Here is a 24,274-nt window from a genome sequence, read left to right as displayed (position 1 = left end):
TTGGCTAACCAGCACAAGATTAACAATTACAAAGGATTATTTCACCAAGCAAATGGGCTTCCTTAAGGTCTCTTTCTCTCCCTTTGTCACATTGACGTGTGTCTTTTTTGTCCTCAGATTATAGGGGGCTATGCAGAATTCCTGTACCAAATTGGCTTGTTGGATGAGAAGCAAAAAAAGTACTTCCAGAAGCAGTGCCATGAATGCATAGAACACATCAGGAAGCAGAACTGGTTTGAGGCCTTTGAAGTGAGTTCTGGGGGCCCTGTGCTGCCCTTGAGCAATTAAAACCATCTGGGGAGGGAGGGCGGGTGAGCAGGAACACCTTGGTGCTCAGGCATTTTTTTGTTAAGAAGGTATATCTGTTATTCCATTGGAGATCGGGAGGCAAGTTGAGTGGCCTCATAATGAAGAAAAGGACTGTCTGTGTTCCTTTGAATTTACTTTGGCTATATTTTAAGCCTGAGATCATCTTGGAGTGTTTATCTAACTGTGTCTTTCATTAACCGTTTTGATTTCTTTAAATGCTGTGGAGGCCCTCAAGGCAGACTCTATCATATGGAAATCAGAAGAAAGGCAACCCAGGAAGTAGAGGCATATGCTTCACCATCTGCTCTAAACCATGTAGAAGAGTTTTATATCCACAAACAGGGTTTCAGCTGGGAGAAATGACCACAGTGTGTAACAGATGACATGTGACACACGTGTCAGGAACAAAGATTATAAAGTGTAGTAATTTGAAACTCTTACAAAGGGCCATTGGTATTTGTGCATATCCTTACATTGCTCCCCTAAAATTAAACTTGAGAATCAATAATTACGTTCTTCACTCTTTTCTTTCTCAGTTATTTAAAATGTAAGAATATACTAAATATTAGGATACAGGAAGTTGGGTTTTTTTTTGTTTTTTTTTGCCAATGCAGACAGAGCCATGTGTAAACAATCTCCCTGAGGGGCTTTTTGCCATATTTACTATAGAGCCATCATGTTTGACATAGTAGTAAATGAGGCAAGGTCTGAATTTCGAAGGCTTTAATTTGTTTGTTATTAGACACATATTCTGTAACAGTATATCTAATGTCGTTATTGTTATTAAAGCAGAAATCTGATATTAAGTCTTAAGGGCATTGCAGATCAGCCAGTTCAGATCAAAATAGGAGACATGCAACCTTGGAGAAAAGGGTAGAGGATAATACAAAGTTATTTTTCATTTTACAAGTAGGGTGTTGGGACACTATCAGAAATCCCCCAAGGCAGTGACCGCCCTTGCCGTGAATTCTGATAGCAGCTAGCTGTGCAAATGGATGGAGCAAAGGGAGTCCAGAGCCATCCTACAGAGCTCCACCAGGCTCTCCTTTCTCTGCGTCAGGACACTAAATGTGGCTGCAAAGTGTGGATTCAGAATTTCTTATGCAGTTGTAAACACAAAGGAAGAGGGGTCTCCTGGGGCACATGTAGGATCATGCTTCCACTTGCAATGATAGTATTTTCAAGGCTTTCTGCTGTGGTAGTCACAGTGGAGATAAAGGAGTGAAACTTCAGTATTTAGAATTAATACCAAATTTTATGTGGCATGAGACCAATTTGCAATTGAAACATTTGATATGTTTTTAAAGAAGCACACAGGATAAAGCAATGTCAAGAGCAAGAGCATTTGAGAGGCCCATATTTAGAAAAAAAGCAGAGATGACTGGTACATAATGCAGCAGGCTAAACACCTACAGGATTAGTGAAGCTGTAGAAAAGTTCAGGTATGTTGTGTATTCAGAGATATTGAGAACATGACCCACGAGGTGAGAATCTCTCCCAAACCGGATACGTCAGAAACCGGAACCCCAAGCAGGTAAAACGTTTGAAGGCTTGGAATGTCTTTTTGACCATTGGTCCCATATCTTGAGTGATGAATTAAAACAAGACCTTTGCTTTTTCAAGGAAAATAGATAAAATGATACTTAGGACAGTAAACAACTTGTGGTTGAAATGTGTTTCAGTGACTGCAAAGGAAGACTCCAACAAATCCAGGGGAATATAAATGTCAGAATCCAAGCCTAAAATGATAAAGCCTGTTTGACGCTCTGATCCTTTAAAATGATTTGATTAATCAAAGAGTAGTAACTCAGAGCTGGAGAGTACTCTGGAGATAGGTCATCTACTGTCCCTATGCATTTACATGCACACACACACACACACACACACACGCACACACATTTACTGGTGAGTGGAGAGGATGCCGAGCCCCAGAGGATAGCAATGAATTGCCGAAAGATACACAAATAGATTGTGGCAGGCCAAGGACTGGAATTGCTTCCCCCATTTCCACCACAGTATTTCTCCTATGGTAATTTTCAGGCATTCTATAAAAATCCCGGATCGTCTTAGATATTCTGCAAGATGCGAAATGACTGATCCTCTGTCCAGTATTACCTCCCTTTCCATGATGATTTTCTGAATCACAAAGTTCTTAATTTCACAGGTCTTGACCACCCATGTTATTTTTTTACAACAACTGACTTTTTCTTTTTCTTTTTTTTTTTTTGAGACGGAGTCTCGCTCTCTTGCCCAGGCTGGAGTGCAGTGGCAAGATCTCGGCTCACTGCAACCTCCACCTCCCAGGTTCAAGTGATTCTCCTGCCTCAGCCTCCCGAGTAGCTGGGATTACAGGCACTCGCCACCACGAATGGCTAATTTTTCTTATTTTTAGTAGAGATGGGGTTTCACCATGTTGGCTGGGCTGGTCTCAAACTCCTGACCTCAAGTGATCCGCCCGCCTCGGTCTTCCAAAGTGCTGGGATTACAGCTGTGAGCCACTGTGCCTGGCCAACAAATGACTTTTAACTCTTTCTAAAAGCAAAGTTATTCTTCAAGGTTGACTTTATATTCCCATTGGTGTTGAAGATAATTTCTAACAATGAGTTCCAAAAATGATGTGTGCATTCAGAATGACCCTGGCCTATGGTGCCCCATCTGGGTGAACAAATTAGAAAAAGACACCTCGGCCGGGTGCAGTGGCTCACGCCTGTAATCCCAGCACTTTGGGAGGCCGAGGCGGGCGGATCACGAGGTCAGGAGATCGAGACCATGGTGAAACCCCGTCTCTACTAAAAATACAGAAAAGTTAGCCGGGCGTAGTGGCGGGCGCCTGTAGTCCCAGCTACTTGGGAGGCTGAGGCAGGAGAATGGCGTGAACCTGGGAGGCGGAGCTTGCAGTGAGCCAAGATCGCGCCACTGCACTCCAGCCTGGGTGACAGAGCAAGACTCCTCAAAAAAAAAAAAAAAAAAGAAAAAAAAGAGAAAAAGACACCTCCTCTGTGGTGATGCAGTCCTGTGGGTTCAGGACGGGGCAGGCAGATGCCTCCATTGTGTGAGGATAAGAGGTGGCCACTTCTCCAGATGCAGCCCTGAGCCAGGCTCTCCAGCTCAGCAAGCAGAACTTTGGCTGGTTCCCTGTCCCTTTGCACCCCTTAGCCACAGGCATCGCATGGAGCTGCACAACCAGATGTAGGGCCCTGAGCAATAGTAGCATTGGTAGAGAATACTTACTACCACCTCCACCCACACCGCCTTCTATGGTGATAACCCTTTTCATTCTTGGCCTCTAGCCCCATGGCAGTAGGAACTTGAATAAGTTCTTTCATGTTTGAAAAAGAATATGAATACAGGCCGGGGGCGGTGGCTTACACCTGTAATCCCAGCACTTTAGGAGGCCGAGGCGGGCGGATCACAAGGTCAGGAGTTCGAGACCAGCCTGATCAACATGGTGAAACCCCGTCTCTATTAAAAATACAAAAAAAAAAAAAAAAATTAGCCGGGCATGGTGGCAGGCACCTTTAATCTCAGGTACTCGGGAGGCTGAGGCAGGAGAACTGCTTGAATCCGGGAGGCAGAAGTTGCAGTGAGCTGAGATCTCGCCACTGCACTCCAACCTGGGCGACAGTGCGAGACTCCATCTCAAAAAAAAAAAAAAAGAATATGAATATAATAATTAGTCTATTTCTCAAGCATTGAAACATGGCCAGAGGGAATTGGCAAGTAGGAAACATTGCAGGCTGACTGCTGGGAGCCAGTGTGTGCGTGGTTGAGTGTGCAGGCTCAGGAGTCGTGGCCTAATCATCTCACCTCTGACATTATTAGTGAGATGTCCTCGGCAAGTTGCTTAAACTTATGTGTCTCAGTTTTCTCACCCATAAAATTAGAATAATAATACCTTATCTGATAAGAGACCTAAATTTGTACTTGATAGATTGTTTTTAACATGTGCTGACTTCATGTCTTTGAATTCTTTTGTAAGAACTCCTTACAACTTAATATCGTCATCAACAACCCCCCTCCATGTCTTCAACCTCTTCTGTGACTATTTTCTTCTCTTCATCTTCTTGCTTTGCCAGAAACCTGGCTCTCCCCTGATGCTGCAGTCCCTGTGGTCCTCTTGAGTGGGGGCTGTTCTCTCTCTTAGCTTGTCTGTATCACTTGGTTCATAGGTGGAGTAGGTGTCTTCCTTGCTCATCATGTGACTTTCAGATCATATTCCCTGCCTCCTCCTAAAGCATTGAGCTTTGACTCTCCTGTCCTCAGACAGGGCCTCTGACCACTTCCAACTGTGTCTGTCTACCAACCCCTGGTTACTCCCTCTCATTTGAATAGCTGAGCTCCTTCCTCCCTGTCACTCTCTGCAGCATTATTCTTGTCATAATTCCTGGTAACTGCAGGATCCACATTGACGATCCTTTTGGGACCTGGTCCTTGGTGCCTCAGCCTCCTCTTTTTCAATGATCTTGTTCTCCTCATCTTAGCTGCTGATTCTCATACCCTAAAAAGCTGGCAGCTGATCCACAATCACACATTCAAACATCTTTCTCCAGCTACCACCTCCTGTCCTGAATCTCTTCTGCTAATGTACCGATCTTACAGCCCTGCAACCTCACTACCTTTCAATCCATTGATCCTCCTGCCTCCCACTATCTCTAACCCCCTCAAGTCTCCATTTCTCTAATTACCTGTCTTCAACCCAGGGTCAGTCATTCCATACATTTCCAAGCCCAAAGCTCTTTTGCATTTCTTCCAACTCCTTTGGCTGAACCACAGCCCTGGCTCAATCTGCCTCTCTGTCAGGCTGTGCTTGTCTCCACACAGCTGACAATGGCTGGAGGAAAGCATGCAACCATGCTGATTGCTCTCCCCCTCAGCTGGTGACTGGGTTTTTTAATGTCAGCCCAAAGATAACTTCCACCAGCTCCAGGAACCTGCATCTGCACCATATCCTGCGTCTTCTCTCCATGTCATCTGGTGAGCAGTTCATGATCCATGTTAAGGCACCCTTCCCACAAGGCTTACTCCCATAGGCAAGGCCTTTGAGCTCACTGTGTCCTCTGCCTGGAACCTTCCTTCCCCTAGATGTCTGCGTGGCTCTATTCCTCTCATCTAATATGTCTTTACTCAAATGCCACCTTCTAAGTGAGGTCCTCTGTGACCTCCTCTCTACATTGTCCCATACACACATGCACACACATGACACTTCCTACTCCTGTTTAGTTTTCTCCTTGTCATTCCCTAACATACTCAAGAGTTTATCACTGTCTACCATATGATGTAATTTACTTAGAAATGCTTGTTGTCCCCCCCCAGAATAAAAGCTTCATGGGGGAGGACCATTGGTCTGTTTCGTTGATGGCCATTTCTCCAGTGCCATGACAGTGTCTAGCACAGAGAATATGCACAATAAGTGGGCACTGGATGAAACAATAAAGGAATGAAAAAGTTGTTGAATAAATGAAATGACAAATGTCTGTACATTTTTATCCACACTGATGTTTTCTTTCTTTCTTTCTCCCTCTCTCCCAACCTAGATACTGGATAAACTACTAGATGGCGACTTAACAAGTGATCCTTCTTACTTCCAGAATGTTACAGGATGTAGTAATTACTATAACTTTTTGCGGTGCACGGTAATGACATTTTAAAAACCATAATAATGTTTGCTTAAAACTTTTGGCAAAACTGAACTTCCTTTGATTTGGGAAATATTATAGATGACTTTATACTAGACCAACATGTCCAAACTGTACCGCGTGATGTGGTCTACTAACCCATACGATCTTTTCCTCATCAGTGTTGTATACATTATAATCTGACCACTGAGAATGTGTGATATTTCAGATAACTCCAAACAACTTCTGATTAACATGATTTCCCCCAAGTAGAGCTCGTTATAGAGGCTCTTTTGTGAAGGACACAGGCTGGGATTGGAGTTCTGGGTCTCAGGTCCCAGAGCTTCAAGTCTGTTTACGAGTCTCTTGAAAATGCCCACATTCTTTGTTCTGTACTTAAGACGCTTGGATAATCAAAACTGCCAAAGCCTTAATGAAAATATTTGCTTTGTCTTACTTTTAACTTAAGATGTTTAATGCATTTAGTATGGCCCTCACTTCAAGCCTTCTGGAATATTTCTCAAAGTATTCAAGTAGTTTGTTTCATAAAAGTAGGCTAAAGTTGGTATCTTTTGTGTAGAATTAGTCAAACAGAAGGAGCCAAAGTAGGTGTTTGAATTTGTATAATCTTTGTCTAATGCTTATGACAATGCATTCTGTTTTTAAAATTGCCTGATTTATGAACTAGTTTGTAAATAAAGTATAACATTAGTTTCAGTGGAATTCGCCAATGCTGCAGTTTTGGATTTAGATTCTACTAAGAGAAAAACATGTGGTAGACAAGACAGACACAAAATTTGTGATGATATCTTTTTTTCTTTACAACAATATATTCACAGTTAGTAAAAATTGTTGATGAAGCACAAAGTTGTCAAACTCAAACTTTAACAGTTTTTTTAATCCTTGTGTAACTGTTTTTTTTTAAAGCATTTACTCCGTTCTTTCAGTATAATGATTATTACAGAGACTTTATTGCAGTTTTTTTTTAATAAGCTTCATGGATGACTTTTCTTCTGTCTTGTGTCCTTCATAAAGTATCATCTCTTTTCACATTTGACGTATTTTCCCCTTTATTATACTCAATCCAATTTTGTGTGTGTGTGGTTTTTTTTTATTTTTTAATTTTATTATTATTATACTTTAAGTTTTAGGGTACATGTGCACAACGTGCAGGTTTGTTACATATGTATACACATGGACACAGGATGGGGAACATCACACACCGGGGACTGTTGTGGGGTGGGGGTAGGGGGGAGGGATAGCATTAGGAGATATACCTGATGCTAAATGACGAGTTAATAAGTGCAGCACACCAACATGGCACATGTATACATGTGTGTGGTTTTAATAAACAGCAGAACACAGAAAAGAAATTCTTAGCTTTAAATCCAGCACACCACCAACCTGGCCCTTGTGATCCATTTGACCTTCTTTCCAAAGAGCCACCAACAAGGAGTGAATTGATTTTGATAATCTCACCTCTTTTGTTTTCTCTCTCTTTGCCTCTAGTGGGGTTGCTAATGGGAGTCACAGATTGCAAAAGATTAGTTTCTGCAAAGGAAAATCCTGTATTTGCAAATTGGGTATTTTAAGAGTATCACGTCATTCAGATTTCTAATTAGTAAAAAGATTCCACCTAAATTATCTCAAAACCTCCGAGTTAAAATTTCAAGAATGGCGACAAGTTAATAGTCCCGTCACGTTTCTCCATGTTGTATGTTATGAGAAATTCACAGCTTTTCCTAACATACTGTTCCTGCTACCAATCATGTTCTCTATGTCTTTCCGATGCCCCCTTCTGCCAGGAACCTGAGGATCAGCTTTACTATGTGAAATTTTTGTCACTCCCAGAGGTGAGACAAGCCATCCACGTGGGGAATCAGACTTTTAATGATGGAACTATAGTTGAAAAGTACTTGCGAGAAGATACAGTACAGTCAGTTAAGCCATGGTTAACTGAAATCATGAATAATTATAAGGTAAGAGAGCTACTTCAGTTACTATTTTAGGAACTTTCAGATTACCCAGAGCAGAAGTGATTTGTAATTTGAGTCCTGCCTTTTTTTTTTTTTTTAACTTTTATGATGTGTCATTAGCATAAATAACAGCCCCTTCTTTGTTTGATTCCAATTCAAAGTTTTATATTGTTCCTTTTAATTTAACCACTTTTGCCGTCGTGGTGGCTTATACCTGTAATCCCAGTCCTTTGGGAGCCTGAGGCGGGTGGATCACCTGAGGTCAAGATTTTGAGACCAGCCTGGCCAACATGGTGAAACCTCCTCTCTACTAAAAAATACAAAAACTAGCTGGACATGGTGGCGGGTGCCTGTAATCCCAGCTACTTGGGAGGTTGAGGTGTGAGAATCACTTGAACCCGGGAGGCAGAGGTTGCAGTGAGCCAAGATCGCAACATTGCACTCCAGCCTGGGCAACAGAGCAAAAACTCTGTCTCAAAAAAATAAAAATAAAATAAAATAAAATAATTTAACCACTTTCCCCTGATTATTCCTTAAAATGAAATTCCCTTTGGCACACACCACTTCTCATCCTTTCTTGAGAAAGGAAGAGTTGCAGAGCAAAAAAGATGACTGGCCGTGTGTAAGAGCCAGATTTCTCTTATGTGTTACTTTGTTACAAGAATCCCAATGACGTCAGGGATAAATGAAATCAACTGGTTATTCTGAAAATGCATTTTGCCTAATGATTGTATTCATTCACTTTACCCAATCACAGTGTTTTGAGTCTCTCCTTAGGGTGTGAGGTTGAAATGATGAATGAGAAAGGGTCCCTGTTTGGAAGTAGGTCAAGTCAAGCCATTGTGCTGTCTGGTTGAAATGCTCTGCCTTTGCTGCCAGTGGAGGTGCCAGTGGAGAGTGAGGTCACAGAAAAGGAGCCCTGGAGGTTCAGGCAAAGAAGACATGGGCCCTGGAACTCCCACTGGGAAGGAGGACACCAAGAGCAAATGACATGGGGAAAGTCAGCCTGTGTATTATTTCTTTCCTGGTACTACACTCTCAGCTCCTCTTCTGGTCCTCCAGTGCTGTTAGCCTTTGCCCAAGGGTTCATCTCTGGGGCAACTCCGAAGGATGCCTGTACTGATGACTGGGGAGACCACCACTGAGTGATCCACTTCCTCCCTATATCCTGTTTTGAATGAACAAAAAACAGGGCAGTCGGCAGCCCATAGGATTTTTGTATGAATTAGAATAAAGGCATCCTCTCCTCAAGATACTTTATTTCGAGCTTTCAGAAATTGTCCTGATATACTGCCTTAGTTAAAACCAGACTCTTTACTGCCATTTGCTGGCATGCTGAATATTCATTTCTACAATGTGTATATTAGGAATGGTGTCTCTTAGTATTGTTCAGTGCACAATCTGCAATACTATCCAGGCAGGCCCTGGCCAATGCACCCTAACTAGACTGTGGTTTAGAATATGCCAGACCTAGGAGGCCCATTTCCGGGTCCTGCTTCTAGTACAGTGTTGGACATGTAACCATTGTTGAAAATAGTTTAAGACCAATTATATGCCAAGTCTACAAACCCATTATAAACCTGCAAAACTTGATGAAATACTTACTTTCTTGGAAAGAAAGAGTCTAACTAGGTCAGGCCAGCATTTCAGCCATCCTTGTGTTTGGTTTTCTTGGGGACATGTGGTGGCCCTTAGTGCTTGCTGCTTCAAGACTTCTCAGAGGACCTCCAGAAGGCACTGCTGTTTGTCTTCTCCTCTGAGCTCTCAGAACGCGTTGTCTTTACCCCCATGGGTGTACACGGCACACTCTAATGTGCAGACTCTCAGTCTGACACCCATACCACCACCAGCCTGGAGCAGATGTCAGGAATGAATGAATGATTAGTGCTATATCAAAAATATATCTATAAACCTGTCCATAATCCATTAGGTGCTTATTATCCACAAATCTATTAAACCAAAAAGAGGTTAGCATTCATGTCTGAAAGATGATGTTCTGTAATGTGATGTTAAGGAATGGAACGAGTGAATTTTTTTGAGAGGAGAGCAGATAAGTTTGATATGTGTTATTTGCGCCCTTGGGAGATATATTTTCTCACTGTACACACTTTTTTTTTTTTTTTTTTTGAGATAGAGTTTTGCTCTTGTTGCCCAGCTGGAGTGCAATGGTGTGACTGGCTCACTGCAACCTCCACCTCCTGGGTTCAAGCAGTTCTCCTGCCTCAGCCTCCCAAGTAGCTGGGATTATAAGCATGTGCCACCATGCCCAGCTAATTTTGTATTTTTAATAGAGATGAGTTTTCTCCGTGTTGGTCAGATTGGTCTCAAACTTCTGACCTCAGGTGATCTGCCCACCTCGGCCTCCCAAAGTGCTGGGATTGCAGGCATGAACCACTGCACCTGGCCTCACTGTACAAATTTAACTAGAATATGATTCCTTTCTCAGCCATGTGAGGATAGGGTGGGACAAACAGCTTACCTGATGACATAAACTCTCCTTATGTTTTGACTGATAAAGGAGAATATATTGATTAGAGGTGATCCTGCATTTTGATATTTAAACATCTCTGTCCCTCTTGCCCATGTATCCTAAACTTACCACTATGAATTCCAATACAATCAGAATCCAGTATTTTCTAAACTTTTCTTTTCTTTTTTGAGACAGAGTTTCACTCTGTTGCCCAGGCTGGAATGCAGTGGCACGATCTCGGCTCACTGCAACCTCCACATCCCGGGTTCAAGTGATTCTCCTGCCTCAGCCTCCTGAGTAGCTGAGATTACAGGCACATGCCACCATGCCTGGCTAATTTTTTTTTCCGTATTTTTAGTAGAGACAGGGTTTCACCATGTTGCCCAGGCTGATTTCAAACTCCTGACCTCAGGTGATCCACCCGCCTCGGCCTCCCAAAGTGCTGGGATTACAGGTGTGAGCCACCGTGTCTGGCATAAACTTTTCAACTCTGAATCGGTTGCCAGAAAAAGAAAAGAGTTTAGTGGTATAGATAAACCATATTTCCATAAAGAAACAGAACAAAATATGCCATCAATCTAATGCAGACCAAAAAGTGGCTGCTGCTAAAACAGACAGCATGTTCACTCACGCAGCCGGCAAAGCGCCCAGGATAGTGATTATCTTTGGCTTGTCTGTTAATGATGTTGAACCTCAGTGTTCAGAACGGGAATCAGAACAACCTAGGTTGGCTTAAAACATTAGTACCATTAAAGTCATATTTATGTAAGACTCGGTACTAATTTGTCATAGAAAATAGCATGCCTGTTTCTATTCATAGGAACTAGAGGTCTTTTTCCAGTACTGGGTTCGTTTTAGCCAATGTGGAGCATCTCTGATGGTTGAAGGAAGACCTTCCTGGGTTTCTGGAATTACGTGTTCATGTAGTTTCTGTATAAAAATTAGCTTCTCTGTAAACTACGTTAGTTTCTATGTAAGCTACATGAAAACATAATCCTTTTCTTACAGTGATATACAGGAGATGCATACTCAAAAGTCATTTTCCTTTCAGTAATTTCAGATGTTTGGGTGGTAAATTGAAATATCGTATTGGCAGTTTCAAAAATAACTAGAAAGAGAAACAATCTGTTGGGCTATTTGAATTCTTTATGACTGAATGAAGTCAAAACATGATCAGGACTTTTAGGAGTTAGCTGGTTAATAGAGTATGGTGGTTATGAACATGTTCTTAAGTTGCATATCTTGAGTTTGAGCTCTGGTTACACCAGTCACTGGCTATGCTCCTTTGGGAGAGGAAACTTAAACTCTGCACTTTGGCTTCCTTGTCTATAAAACAGGAATAAAAACAGTATTTATGTGTGAGTTTCTGTGAGGTTTAAATGAGATTATATATGTAAACACACTTAGAAGAGTGCCTGATGGTTAGAAGGTGTTTATTTTTATATATATATATAAGCTATTACCAAAAATGTTCAACAAATTTTGGGAAAGTCTTTAAGATCTTGCTACATTCAAAAGTTATACAAGAAACCCTGGAAAACACAAAAATAAAAAAGAATGGACAGGCTTCCAGTTTCCATTCCAGTGTGTAAGGAGCTTAGAAGTCTCCACTCCATTGTAACAACAGTAAAAAGCCAAACAAACTGAAATACAATCAAGAACTGTTTTTAGATTTGTCGAAACTGAGGTCACAGGGCAAATTGCTGCCCTCCAAAATTAGAGAGAGAGATGAATATAGGGAGTCAAAACTTAACAGGAGCAAACCTGTAAGTAGAACCCTCCATGGAAACAAATGCTGAGGAAGGAAAACCTGAACAGTAATTGGTAAATTACTAGAGGCTCCATAGGGACAACTCTGAGAGTTTAAAACACCATGGGCGGGGAGAGGACTCAGCCAAAGGTCATTTGTAAATGACCTTTATTATGTTGAGGGACTTTTCTTGTCTACCCAGACTGTTGAGCGTTTTTATCAAGAAAGGATGTTGGATTTTGTTGAATACTTTTTGTGTCAATTGAGATGATCATGTGGTTTTGTCTTTCAGTCTGTGATGTGTCACTTTGATTAACGTACCTATGTTAAACCAGTCTTGCATGCTAACGGTAAATCCCACTTGATCATGCTGTAGAATCTTTTTGGTGTATTGTTGAATTTGGATTGCTAATATTTTATCGATAATTTTTGCATGAATATCAGAGTTACAGCCTTGCAGTTTTCTTTTTTCTTATGATACCTTTGCCTGGCTTAGGAATCAAGATAGTACTTGCCAAAAAATCTATGATTAATATGCTAAGGATTTTAATGGAAAAAGTAGACAACCTGCAAGAACAGATGGATATTGAAAATAGAGATATGGAGATTATAAGAATCAAAAGGAACTGTTAGAGATCAAAAACACTGTAACAGAGATAAAGAATGTCTTTGGTGGGCTCACTAGTAGACTGGACACAGCTGAGCTAAGAGTAGCATGAGGATGTAATAAATAAAAGCTTCCAAAACTGAAAAGTAAAGAGAACAAAGACTTAAAAAATTTTTTTTGAATAGCCTTAACTGTGGGACAACTACAAAAGATGTAACATACACATAAAGGGAATACCAGAACAAGAAGAAAGAGAAGGAAATGGAAGCAATATTTAAAGCAATAATGATTGCAGACTTTCCCAGATTAATGTAAAACATCAAACCACAGATTCCAGAAGCTCAGAAAACATGGAGTCAGATAAATGTCAAAATAAAATAATCAAGAAAAGGAGGCAAGTCATATGGAAGCTTCTAAAAAATCAAAGATAAAGAAAAAAAGTCTCAAAAGAAGCCAAAGGGGAGAAAAACCTTACCTATAGAGAAGCAAAGGTAAGAATTACATCTAGGTTCTCCTCAGAAATCATGCCAACAAGAAGAGAATGGAGTGAAATATTTAAAGTGTTGAGAGAATAAAACCCACCAACTTAGAATTCTGCACCCTGCAAAAGTATTCCTCAAAAGTGAAAGAGAAATAAAGACTTTCTCAGACAAACAAAAATTGAGGGAATTTGTTGCTAGTAGACCTGCTTTGTAAGAAATGTTAAAGTAAGTTTTCAAAGAGAAGATAAGTGATATAGGTCAGAAACTCACATCTATATAAAGAGAAGAAGAGCATTGGATAATGATTAAATGAAGGTGACATAATTATTTATGTAGAAAATCCAGAATAATCAACAAAAAAGCCTCTTGGAATTAATAAGTGATTAATCATAACAAGGTTGCAGGATATAAGTTAATATAGGAAAGTTAATCACTTTCCTATGTACTCCCAATAAACAAGTGAAATTTGAAATTAAAACACAGGACTATTTACATTAGCACCCTTCAAAAATGAAATACTTAGATATAAATACAACAAAATATGTATAAGATCTATATTAGGAAAACTGCAAAACTCTGATAAAAGACATCAAGAACAACTAATAGTTGGAGAAATATTTTGTGTACATGGATATGAAGACTCAATATTGTCAAGATGTCAGTTCTTCCCAACTTGATCCATAGATTCAATACAATCCCGATCAAAATCTCAGTAACATTTTGTAGATAAGGATAAATTGTTCTAAAGTTTCTATGGAGAGGCAAAAGACACGGAATAACCAACACAACATTGAACAAGAGGAATAAAGTCAGAAGATTGACATTACCCAACTTCAAGACTTACCATAAAGCTACAATAATTAAGATATTATTTATTGTAATAATTAAGTATGGCATTGGCAAAAGAATAGGCAAATAGGTTGATGGACTAGAATAGAGAGCCCAGAAATATACCCACATAAATATAGTCAACCGATCTTTGATAAAGGAGCAAAGGTTATACAATGTAGCAAAGATCGTCTTTACAACAAATGGTGCAGGAACAAATGGATATATCCACATAAAAAACAAAATAATGAAATAGACACAGATCTTACACCCCTCACAAAAATGTTCTCTGAATGGATTATAGACCTAAAGGTAAAACATAAAACTATAACACTTGTAGACATTAACTTAGGAGAAAATCTAAATGACCTTGGGTATGGTGTTGATGTTTCAGATACAATGCTAAAGGAACAATCCATGAAAAGAAATAATTGAGAAGCTGGACATCATTAAAATTAATAACTTCTACTTTACCAAAAATAATGTCAAGTAAATGAGAAGATAAGCCACAGACTGGGAGAAAATATTTGCAAAAGACACATCCGATAATGGACTGTTAACCAAAATATATTTTTAAAAACCCTTATAGCTCAACAATAAGAAAATGAACAACCCAGTTTAGAAATGGGAAAAAGACCTGGGCACCTCACCAGTGAAAATATACAGATGGTAAGTAAACATATGAAAAGATGTTGGCTGGGTGCCAGTGGCTCATGTCTATAATCCCAGCACTCCAGGAGGCCAAGGTGAGAGGATCACCCAGGAGTTTGAAACCAGCTTGGACAACATAGAGAGACCCTGTCTCTACAAAATAAAAATAATTAATTAATTAATTAGCTGGATGTGGTGGTGTGCACCTGTAGTCATGGCTACGTGAGAGGCTGAGGTGGGAGGATCACTTGACCCCAAGAGTTCAAGGTTGCAGCAAGTCATGACTATGCCACCGTACTCTAGCTTAGGCAACAGAGTGAGACCCTGTCTCAAAAAAAAAAAAAAAAAAAAGAAAAGGAAAAGATGTTCAACATCATATGTCATTAGGGTATTACAAATTAAAGCCATGAGATACCACTTCCAGACCTATTGGAATAGCCAAAATCCAAAATACTGACAACACTAAATGCTTACAAGGATGTGGAGCAATAGGAACTCTCATTCTGGTGGGAATGCAAAATGATACAGCCACCTTGGAAGACAGTTTGAAAATTTCTTACAAAATTTAATATACTCTTACCATACCATTCAGCAGCCATTCTCTTTGGTATTTACCCAAATGAACTGTAAGCTTGTGTCCACACAAAAATCTGCACAGGGCTATTTATAACAGCTTTATTCATAATTGCCAAAACTTGGAAACAACCAAGATATTCTTCAGTAGGTGAATGAATAAACTAGTCCAGACAATGAAATTTTATTCAGTGCTAAAAACAAACGAGCTATCAAGCCATGAAAAGACATGTAGAAAACTTAAATGCATATTTCTGGGTGAAAGAAGCCAATCTGAAAAGGCTACGTACTGTATGATCCCAACTATATGACATTCTCTAAAAGGCAAAACTATGGAGACTGAAAAGATCAGTCGTTGCCAGGAGTTGGGGGAGAGAGGGATCAATAGGCAGAGCACAGAGGATTTTTAGGGCAATGAAACTATTCTGTGTGATACTTCAGTGGTGGATACAAGATGTTATGCATTTGTCAAAACCCATGGACCGTATAACACCAACAGTGAGTTCTAATGTGAACTGTGGACTTTAGGTGATTTGATGATGTTTCAGTGTAGCTTTGTTAGTGTAACAAATACATCGCTGTGGTGAGGGATATTGATAGTGGAGGAGGTTGTATGGGAGAGGGCATAAGGGGTTCATGGAAACTGTACTTTACACTCAATTTTGCTATGAACCTAAAACTGCTCTGAAACACAAAATTTACTAATTTATTAATTTACCTTTTTTTAAGTTAATTGTCTTCCTAGTAAAGGGGATAGATACTAGTATATTTGATAATGGGTAGATTCAATTCCTACATCCAGCAGACTGGTAAAGTAGACTCTGTGAAGGAAAATACAATTAAAATACAACTGAATTCAGGATAAATGACAACAAACATAATTGTAATGTCTTTAATAAAATAAAAGTGGATCTGAAAACAAAAACAACACCAGAAAAACAAAAGGCAGAGAAGGGAATTCTGTGGAGCAAGAGCAATAAGGCAGGGTGGCCCTGAGAACCAGTGTCCTCAGTGCTGCAACTGGCAGCTGGGCTGTGGGCCCAAGTAAAGTGACACTGCTGACCTGAGAGCCCAGCACCAGGGCTGGGACATGTGGAGGGCTCAAACTGGTCCCACATTGCTAGGAACTCTGGCAACTAGCAGAAGCAAATATACTTAACTTAGTGGTAGGGCCGGGCACGGTGGCTCATGTCTGTAATCTCAGTGCTTTGGGAGGCTGAGGTGGGCACATGACCTGAGGTCAGGAGTTCAAGACCAGCCTGGCCAACATGGTGAAACCCCATCTCTACTAAAAAAGTAAAAAATTAGCCAGGTATGGTGGCAGGCGCCTGTAATCCCAGCTACTTGGGAGGCTGAAGCAGAAGAATTGCTTGAACCTAGGAAGCAGAGGTTGCAGTGAGCCGAGATTGCACCACTGCACTCCAGTTTGGGTGACAGAGTGAGACTCCCTCTCAAAATAAATAAATAAATAAATGAAAAGAAAATAGAGGTGTTTATAGTCTCTCAGATTTTTCAAAAATGTAAAGCCGTTTTCAACAAAAATGTAAGCTTGTAATCAAAAGTCACCTAACACAAAAGTAAACAGTGAATAAACAGAAACAAATATAAGAGAGAAAGATAGCCAAGGCACTTTCAGATATAGGACATATGAGAGACAAAACAACTATGTATGAAATATTTGAAGGCATAAAAATGGAGTTACAAAACAAGCAATAAATGAGAAACTAATAAATATGGCTAGGCAAATTTGAAAGAGAACAAATTGTAATCATTAAAAATGAATGATACAGTTGTTGAATTTAAAACTCAGTGCATGGGTTAAAGAGTAGATTAGACAGTGCTGAAGATAAATTTAATGAATCAGAAGATAGATCTGAAGAAATTACCAAAATGGAACACAGGAAGAAAAGATAAAAAGTTTGAAGGGAGATTAAGAGGCATTAAGAAGAGAATACTGTATGTCTAAGCAGAGTCAGAGAGGGTAAGAACAGAAAGAATGAAAAAAAGCCATTTTTAAGAAACAGTGGCTGAAAATTTGCCATATCTGATAAAGGTTATGAATGCACAGACACATGTACTGAAGCACATATACAATAAGCAGTGGGAGAGAGAAAATAATATTTTAGGTGGTTTTAATGAAATTGAATAATAGCAAAAAGCAAAGAGAATGTTTTAAAAGTCCGGAAGGAAAAGGCAGGCCGTCTACAAAAGGAGGACAATCAGACTGACAGACTTGTCAATGACAGCAATGGAAGGCATAATATCTTCAAAGTGCTAAAATGAGATAACAATCTAGAACTACATTTTAAGTAAAATGGTAGAATAAAAGTATTTTCAGATTTAACAAAAAAATTATTTCAAGTGCATTTAGAATCAACAGATTTTCACTAAAGGAGCTTCTGAAGAATATATTTAGGAAAAATAAATTACTCCAGAATTATTCCAGGAAGAAAATGTGAGCTACAAGAAGAAATACTAACTATAGAAATTGATAGAAATAATATTTTATCAATGTTAATGTTCTGGTTTTGATCATTGTACAATGGTTGTGTAAAATGTTAACATTTGTGAAGGCTATGTAAAGGGTATACTATTTATTTAACAGATTTTGTTTGTTTTGTTTTGTTTTGTTTTGTGACAGGATCTTGCTCTATTACCTAGGCTGGAGTACAGTGGTGTGGTCATATCTTACTGTCTCAAACTCCTAGGCTCAAGCTCTCCTCCAGCCTCAGTCCCCCAAGTAGCTGGGACTATAGGCGTGTGCTGGCTAATGTTGGTTTTTCTTTTTCTTTTTTCTTCCTTTCTTTCTTTCTTTCTTTTTTTTTTTTTTTTTTGTGCAAACAGAGTTTTGTTCTATTGCCCAGGCTGGTCTCAAACTCCTGGCCTCAAGCAATCCTCCCACCTCAGCCTTCCAAAGTGCTGGGATTACAGGTGTGAGCCATTGCAGCCAGCCTCTGTAGCAGATTTACTGAGATATAATTTACATACCACAGAATTCACTCATTTCAAATGTACAAGTTAGTGGTTTTTGCAACTGCAATTTTCTCTGCAGCCATCACCACTATCTAATTTCTGAACATCTTCATCACATCTGAAAGAAAAAAGAAAAAAATCCCCTATTCATTAGCAATGATTTCCACTTCCTCTTCCAGCCCCTGGCAACCACTAATCTACTTTCTGTCTGTATGGATTTGCCTATTTTGGATATTTCATATAAATGAAATTGTGCAGTATATGGTCTTTTGTGACTGTTTCTTTCACTTTGTATGTTTTCAGGATTCATACATGTTATAGCATGTTCATTCTTTTTACTGCAAAATAATATTCCTATGTATGGTTATACCACATTCTATTCATCCATTCATCTATTGATGGACATTTGGCATGTTTCCACTTTGTGATTATTGTGAAAAATGTTGCTATGAATATTCATGTACAGTGTTGGTGTGAACATATGTTTTCCATTCTCTTGGGTAGATAGATACCTAAGAGTGGAATTACTGGGTCATATGTTAACTCTATATTTAACATTTTGAAGTTCCAATTTCTCCACATCCTTGTCAGCACTTGTTATTGTCTGACATTTTGATTCTAGCCATCCTAGTGATTTAAAGTGCTATCTCATTGGGCTTTGATTGGCATTTCCCTAATGATGAACGATGAACATCTTGCTATGTGATTTTTATTTTTCATTTTTATGTTTTTTGGAGAAATGCATATCCAAATACTTTGCCTATTAATTGGGTTGCTAATTAATTGGGTTATTTGTTTTTTATTATTGAGGTGTTAAGAATTTTTTTGTTTGTTTGTTTGTTTGAGATGGAGACTTGCTCTGTCGCCCAGGCTGCAGTGCAGTGGCATGATCCTGGCTCACTGCAACCTCCACCTCCCGGGTTCAAGCAATTCTCCTACCTCAGCCTCCTGAATAGCTGGGATTACAGGTACATGTCACCACACCTGGATAATTTTTTATATTTTTAGTAGAGACAGGGTTTCACTGTGTGAGCCAGGATGGTCTGGATGTCCTGACCTCATGATCCGCCCGCCTCAACCTCCCAAAGTGCTGGGATTACAGGCGTGAGCCACCGTGCCCAGCCTGAGAGTTCTTTATATATTCTGAATACAAGTCCCTTATCAGATATGATTTTTTTCCTATTCTCTGGGTTGTCTTTTTATTTTCTTGATGTTGCCCATCAAAGTCCAAAAGTTTTAATTTTGATAAAATCCAATTTGTGTTTTCTTTCATCATTTATGCTTTTGGTTTGGTTTTTTTTTTTTTTGGAACTGAATCTTCATTTCATTTTAGTCAAGTTAAAAATAGGTTTAAAAACTAATACTTGAGTTGGTTATTGGAAAACATCCAAGTATTCACAATTTGGGTGTGTGAATCTACTTTTTTTTTTCTGTCTCTATTTTATAAAATTTTTTTCCCCATAGGTTATTGGGGTACAGTTAGTATTTGGTTACATGAGTAAGTTCTTTAGTGGTGATTTGTGAGATTTTGGTGCACCCATCACCCAAGCAGTATACAACACACCCTGTTTGTAGTATTTTATCCCTTACCGCCCTCCCATCTTCCCCCAAAGTCCACTGTATCATTCTTATGCCTTTGCGTCCTCGTAGCTTAGTTCCCACATATCAGTGAGAACATATGATGTCTGATTTTCCGTTCCTGAGTTACTTCGCTTGATAGTCTCCAATCTCATCCAGGTCACTGCAAATGCCGTTAATTCATTCCTTTTTATGGTTGAGTAGTATTCATATATATATATTCATATATATATGTGGAATATATATATATATATTTATATTTATATATACCACAGTTTCTTTATCCACTCGTTGGTTGATGGGCATTTGGGTTGGTTTTGGTTCCACGATTTTGCAGTTGCGAGTTGTGCTGCTATAAACCTGTGTGCAAGTATCTTTTTCATATAATGACTTCTTTTCCTCTGGACAGATACCCAGTAGTGGGATTGCTGATCAAATGGTAGTTCTACTTTTAGTTCTTTAGGAAACCACACTGTTTTCCATAGTGGCTGTACTAGTTTACATTCCCACCAGCAGTGTAGAAGTGTTCCCTGATCACCGACCGCATCCACGCTAACATCTACTGTTTTTTGATTTTTTGATTATGGCCATCCTTGCAGGAGTGAGGTGGTATCACGTGGTGGTTTTAATTTGCATTTCCATAATCATTAGTGATGTTGAGCGTTTTTTCATATATTTGTTGGCCATTTGTATATCTTCTTTTGAGAATTGTCTATTCATGTCCTTAGCCCACTTTTTGATGGGATTGTTTGTTTTTTACTTACTGATTTGTTTGTTTGTTGTAGATTCTGGATATTAGTCCTTTGTCAGATGTATAGATTGTGAAGATTTTCTCCCACTCTGTGGGTTGTCTGTTTACTCTGCAGACTGTTCCTTTTGCCGTGCAAAAGCTCTTTTGTTTAATTAAGTCCCAGCTATTAATCTTTGTTTTTATTGCATTTGCTTTTGGGTTCTTGGTCACTAAATCTTGCCTAAGCCAATGTCTAGAAGGGTTTTTCCAATGTTATCTTCTAGAATTTTTATAGTTTCAGATTTTAGATTTAAGTCCTTAATCAATCTTGAGTTAATTTTTATATAAGGTGAGAGATGAGGATCCAGTTTCATTCTCCTGCATGTGGCTAGCCAATTATCCCAGCACCATTTGTTGAAAAGGGTGTCCTTTCCCCACTTTATGTTTTTATTTGCTTTGTCAAAGATCAATTGGCTGTTAGTATTTGGATTTGTTTCTGGGTTCTCTATTCTGTTCCATCAGTCTATGTGCCTATTTTTATACCAGTACCACGCTGTTTTGGTGACTGTGGCCTTATAGTATAGTTTGAAATCAGGTAGTGTGATGCCTCCAGATTTGTTTTTTTTGCTTAGTCTCACTTTGGCTTTGTGGGCTTTTTTTGTTGTTGTTCCATATGAATTTTTGAATTGGTTTTTTGAATTCTGTGAAGAATGATGGTGGTATTTTGATGAGGATTGCATTGAATTTGTAGATTGTTTTTGGCAATATGGTCATTTTCACAATGTTGATTCTACCCATCCATAAGTATGGGATGTGTTTCTATTTGTCTTGTTTATTTGTATTTATGATTTCTTTCAGCAGTGTTTTGTAGTTTTCCTTAACATTTTGAAGAACTGCCAAAGTGTTTATTGCAAAGTATCTGGGCCATTTTACAATTCCACCAAAATGGATGAGTTCCAATTTCTCCAGGTCTTTTGCCTCCTTGGTTAGGTGTATTCCCAAGTATTTTATTTTCTTTTTGCAGCTGTTGTAAAAGGGGTTGAGTTCTTGATTTGATTCTCTTGTTGGTCACTGCGTATAGAAGAGCTACTGATTTGTGTACATTAATCTTGTATCCAGAAGCTTTGTCGAATTATTTTATCAGTTCTAGGAGCTTTCTGGAGGGGTCTTCAGTGTTTTTGAGGTAAACTATCATAACATCAGCAAACAGTGGCAGTTTGACTTCCTCTTTACTGATTTGGATGCCCTTTATTTCTTTCTCTTGTCTGATTGATCTGGCTAGGACTTCCAGTACTATGTTGAAGAGGAGTGGTGAGAATGGGCATCCTTGTCTTGTTCCAGTTCTCAGAGGGAATGTTTTCAACTTTTCCCTATTCAGTATTATGTTGGCTGTTGGCTTTTATTACATTGAGGTATGTCCCTTGTATGCCAATTTTGCTGAGAGTTTTAATCATAAAGGGATGCTGGATTTGTTGAATGCTTTTTCTGCATCTATTGAGATGATCATGTGATTTTTGTTTTTAATTCTGTTTATGTGGTGTATCACATTTATTGATTTGTGTATGTTAAACCATCCCTGCATCCCTGGTATGAAACCCACTTGATCACGTAATGGATTATCTTTTTGATATGTTGTTGGATTCAGTTACCTAGTATTTTGTTAAGGATTTTAGTGTCTATGTTCATCAGGTATATCAGTCTGTAGTTTTCTCTTCTGGTTATGTCCTTTCCTGGTTTTGGTATTAGGGTGATGCTGGTTTCCTAGAATGGATTAGAGAGGTTTCCCTCTTTCTCTATGTTGTGGAATAGTATTAAAAGGATTGGTATCAATTCTTCTTTGAATGTCTGGCAGAATTCTGCGTAAATCTATCTGGTTCTGGACTTTTTTTTCGTTGGTAATTTTTTAATTACCATTTCAATCTCGCTGCTTGTTATTGGTCTGTTCAGGGTATCTAATTCTTCCTGATTTAAGCTAGGAGGATTGTATTTTTCCAGGATTTTATCCATCTCTTCTAGGTTTTCTAGTTTATGTGTGTAAAGGTGTTCATAGTAGCCTTGAATGATCTTTTATATTTCAGTGGTGTTGGTTGTAATATCTCCCGTTTTGTTTCTTAATGAGGTTATTTGGATTTTCTCTCTTCTTGTTAATCTTGCTAATGGTCTATCAATTTCGTTTATCTTTTCAAAGAACCAGCTCTTTGTTTCATTTATCTTTTGCATTTTTTCTTGTTTCAATTTCATTTATTTCTGTTCTGATCTTGGTTATTGCCTTTCTTCTGCTAGGTTTGGGTTTGGGTTTGGTTTGTTCTTGTTTCTCTAGTTCCTTGAGGTTTGACTTTAGGATATCAGTTTGTGCTCTTTCAGTCTTTTTGATGTAGGCGTTTACGGCTATAAACTTTCCTCTTAGCACCGCCTTTGCCATATCCCAGAGGTTTTGATAGGTTGTGTCATTATTGTCGTTCAGCTTGAAGAATTTTTAAATTTCCGTCTTGATTTCATTTTTGACCCAATGATCATTCAGGAGCAGGTTATTTAATTTGCATGCATTCACATGGTTTCGAAGGTTCCTTTTGGAGTTGATTTCCAGTTTTATCCCACTGTGGTCTGAGAGAGTGCTTGATATAATTTCAATTTTCTTAAATTTATTGAGGCTCATTTTGTGGCCTGTCATTTGGTCTATCTTGGAGAAAGTTCCATGTGCTGTTGAATAGAATGTGTATTCTTTGGTTGTTGGATGAAATGTTCTGTATGTATCTGTTAAGTCCATTTTTTCCAAGGTATAGTTTAAATCCATTGCTTCTTTGTTGCCTTTCTCTCTTGATGACCTGTCTAGTGCTGTCAGTGGAGTACTGAAATCCCCCACTATTAATGTGTTGCTCTCTGTCTCATTTCTTAGGTCTATTAGTAATTGTTTTATAAATTTGGGAGCTCCACTGTTAGGTGCATATGTGTTTAGGCCTTTGACCGTTATATAATGTCCTTCTTTGTCTCTTTTAACTGCGGTTGCTTTAAGTTTGTTTTGTCTGGTATAAGAATAGCTATTCCTGCTCACTTTTGGTGTCCCTTTGCATGAAATGCCTTTTTCCACCCCTTTACTTTATGTGAGTCCTTATGTGTTAGGTGAGTCTCCTGAAGGCAGCAGATGGTTGGTGAGTTCTTATCCATTTTGCAGTTCTGTATCTTTTAAGTGGAGCACTTAGGCCATTTGCATTCAATGTTACTATTGAGATATGAGGTACCATTGCATTCATCGTGCTATTTGTTGCCTATGTACCTTGTTTTTTTTGCCTTTTATTTTTGCCTTTTAAATTGTATTTTTGTTGTATAGGTCCTGAGTGATTTATGCTTTAAAAAGGTTCTGTTTTGATGTGTTTCCAGGATTTGTTTCAAGATTTAGAGCTCCTTTTAGCAGTTCTTGTACTGGTGGCTTGGTAGTTGTGAATTCTGTCAGCATCTGTCTGAAAAAGACTGAATCTTTCCTTCATATATGATGCTTAGTTTCACTGGATACAAAATTCTTGGCTGATAATTTTTTTGTTTGAGGAGGCTGAAGATAGGGCCCCAATCCCTTGTAGCTTGTGTGGTTTCTGCCGAGAAATCTGCTGTTAACCTGATAGGTTTTCCTTTATAGGTTACCTGGTACTTTTGTCTCACAGCTCTTAAGATTCTTTCTTTCGTCTTAACTTTGGATAACCTGATTGGACAATGTGCCTAGGTGATGATCTTTTTGTG

At 38.9% G+C, this 24,274-nt stretch overlaps 1 protein-coding gene across 4 annotated transcripts in view; it reads left to right on the top strand.

Annotated features, from left to right (window-relative positions):
- Positions 1-24,274, top strand: part of CPVL (carboxypeptidase vitellogenic like) — a 203,573-nt gene that overhangs the window by 123,190 nt on the left and 56,109 nt on the right. For all 4 annotated transcript variants that reach the window (XM_019031138.4, XM_004045233.5, XM_031012685.3 and 1 more), the window contains 3 exons: positions 118-249; positions 5,844-5,942; positions 7,730-7,903. In XM_019031138.4, coding sequence (XP_018886683.1) covers positions 118-249; positions 5,844-5,942; positions 7,730-7,903 — 405 coding nt within the window. The remainder of the gene's footprint in view (positions 1-117; positions 250-5,843; positions 5,943-7,729; positions 7,904-24,274) is intronic.

This window comes from Gorilla gorilla, chromosome 6 (genome assembly GCF_029281585.2).
Source record: "Gorilla gorilla gorilla isolate KB3781 chromosome 6, NHGRI_mGorGor1-v2.1_pri, whole genome shotgun sequence".
NCBI lineage: Eukaryota > Metazoa > Chordata > Mammalia > Primates > Hominidae > Gorilla > Gorilla gorilla.
Note: the sequence above shows the minus strand (reverse complement) of the source record. Positions and strands in the feature narration are given on the sequence as shown.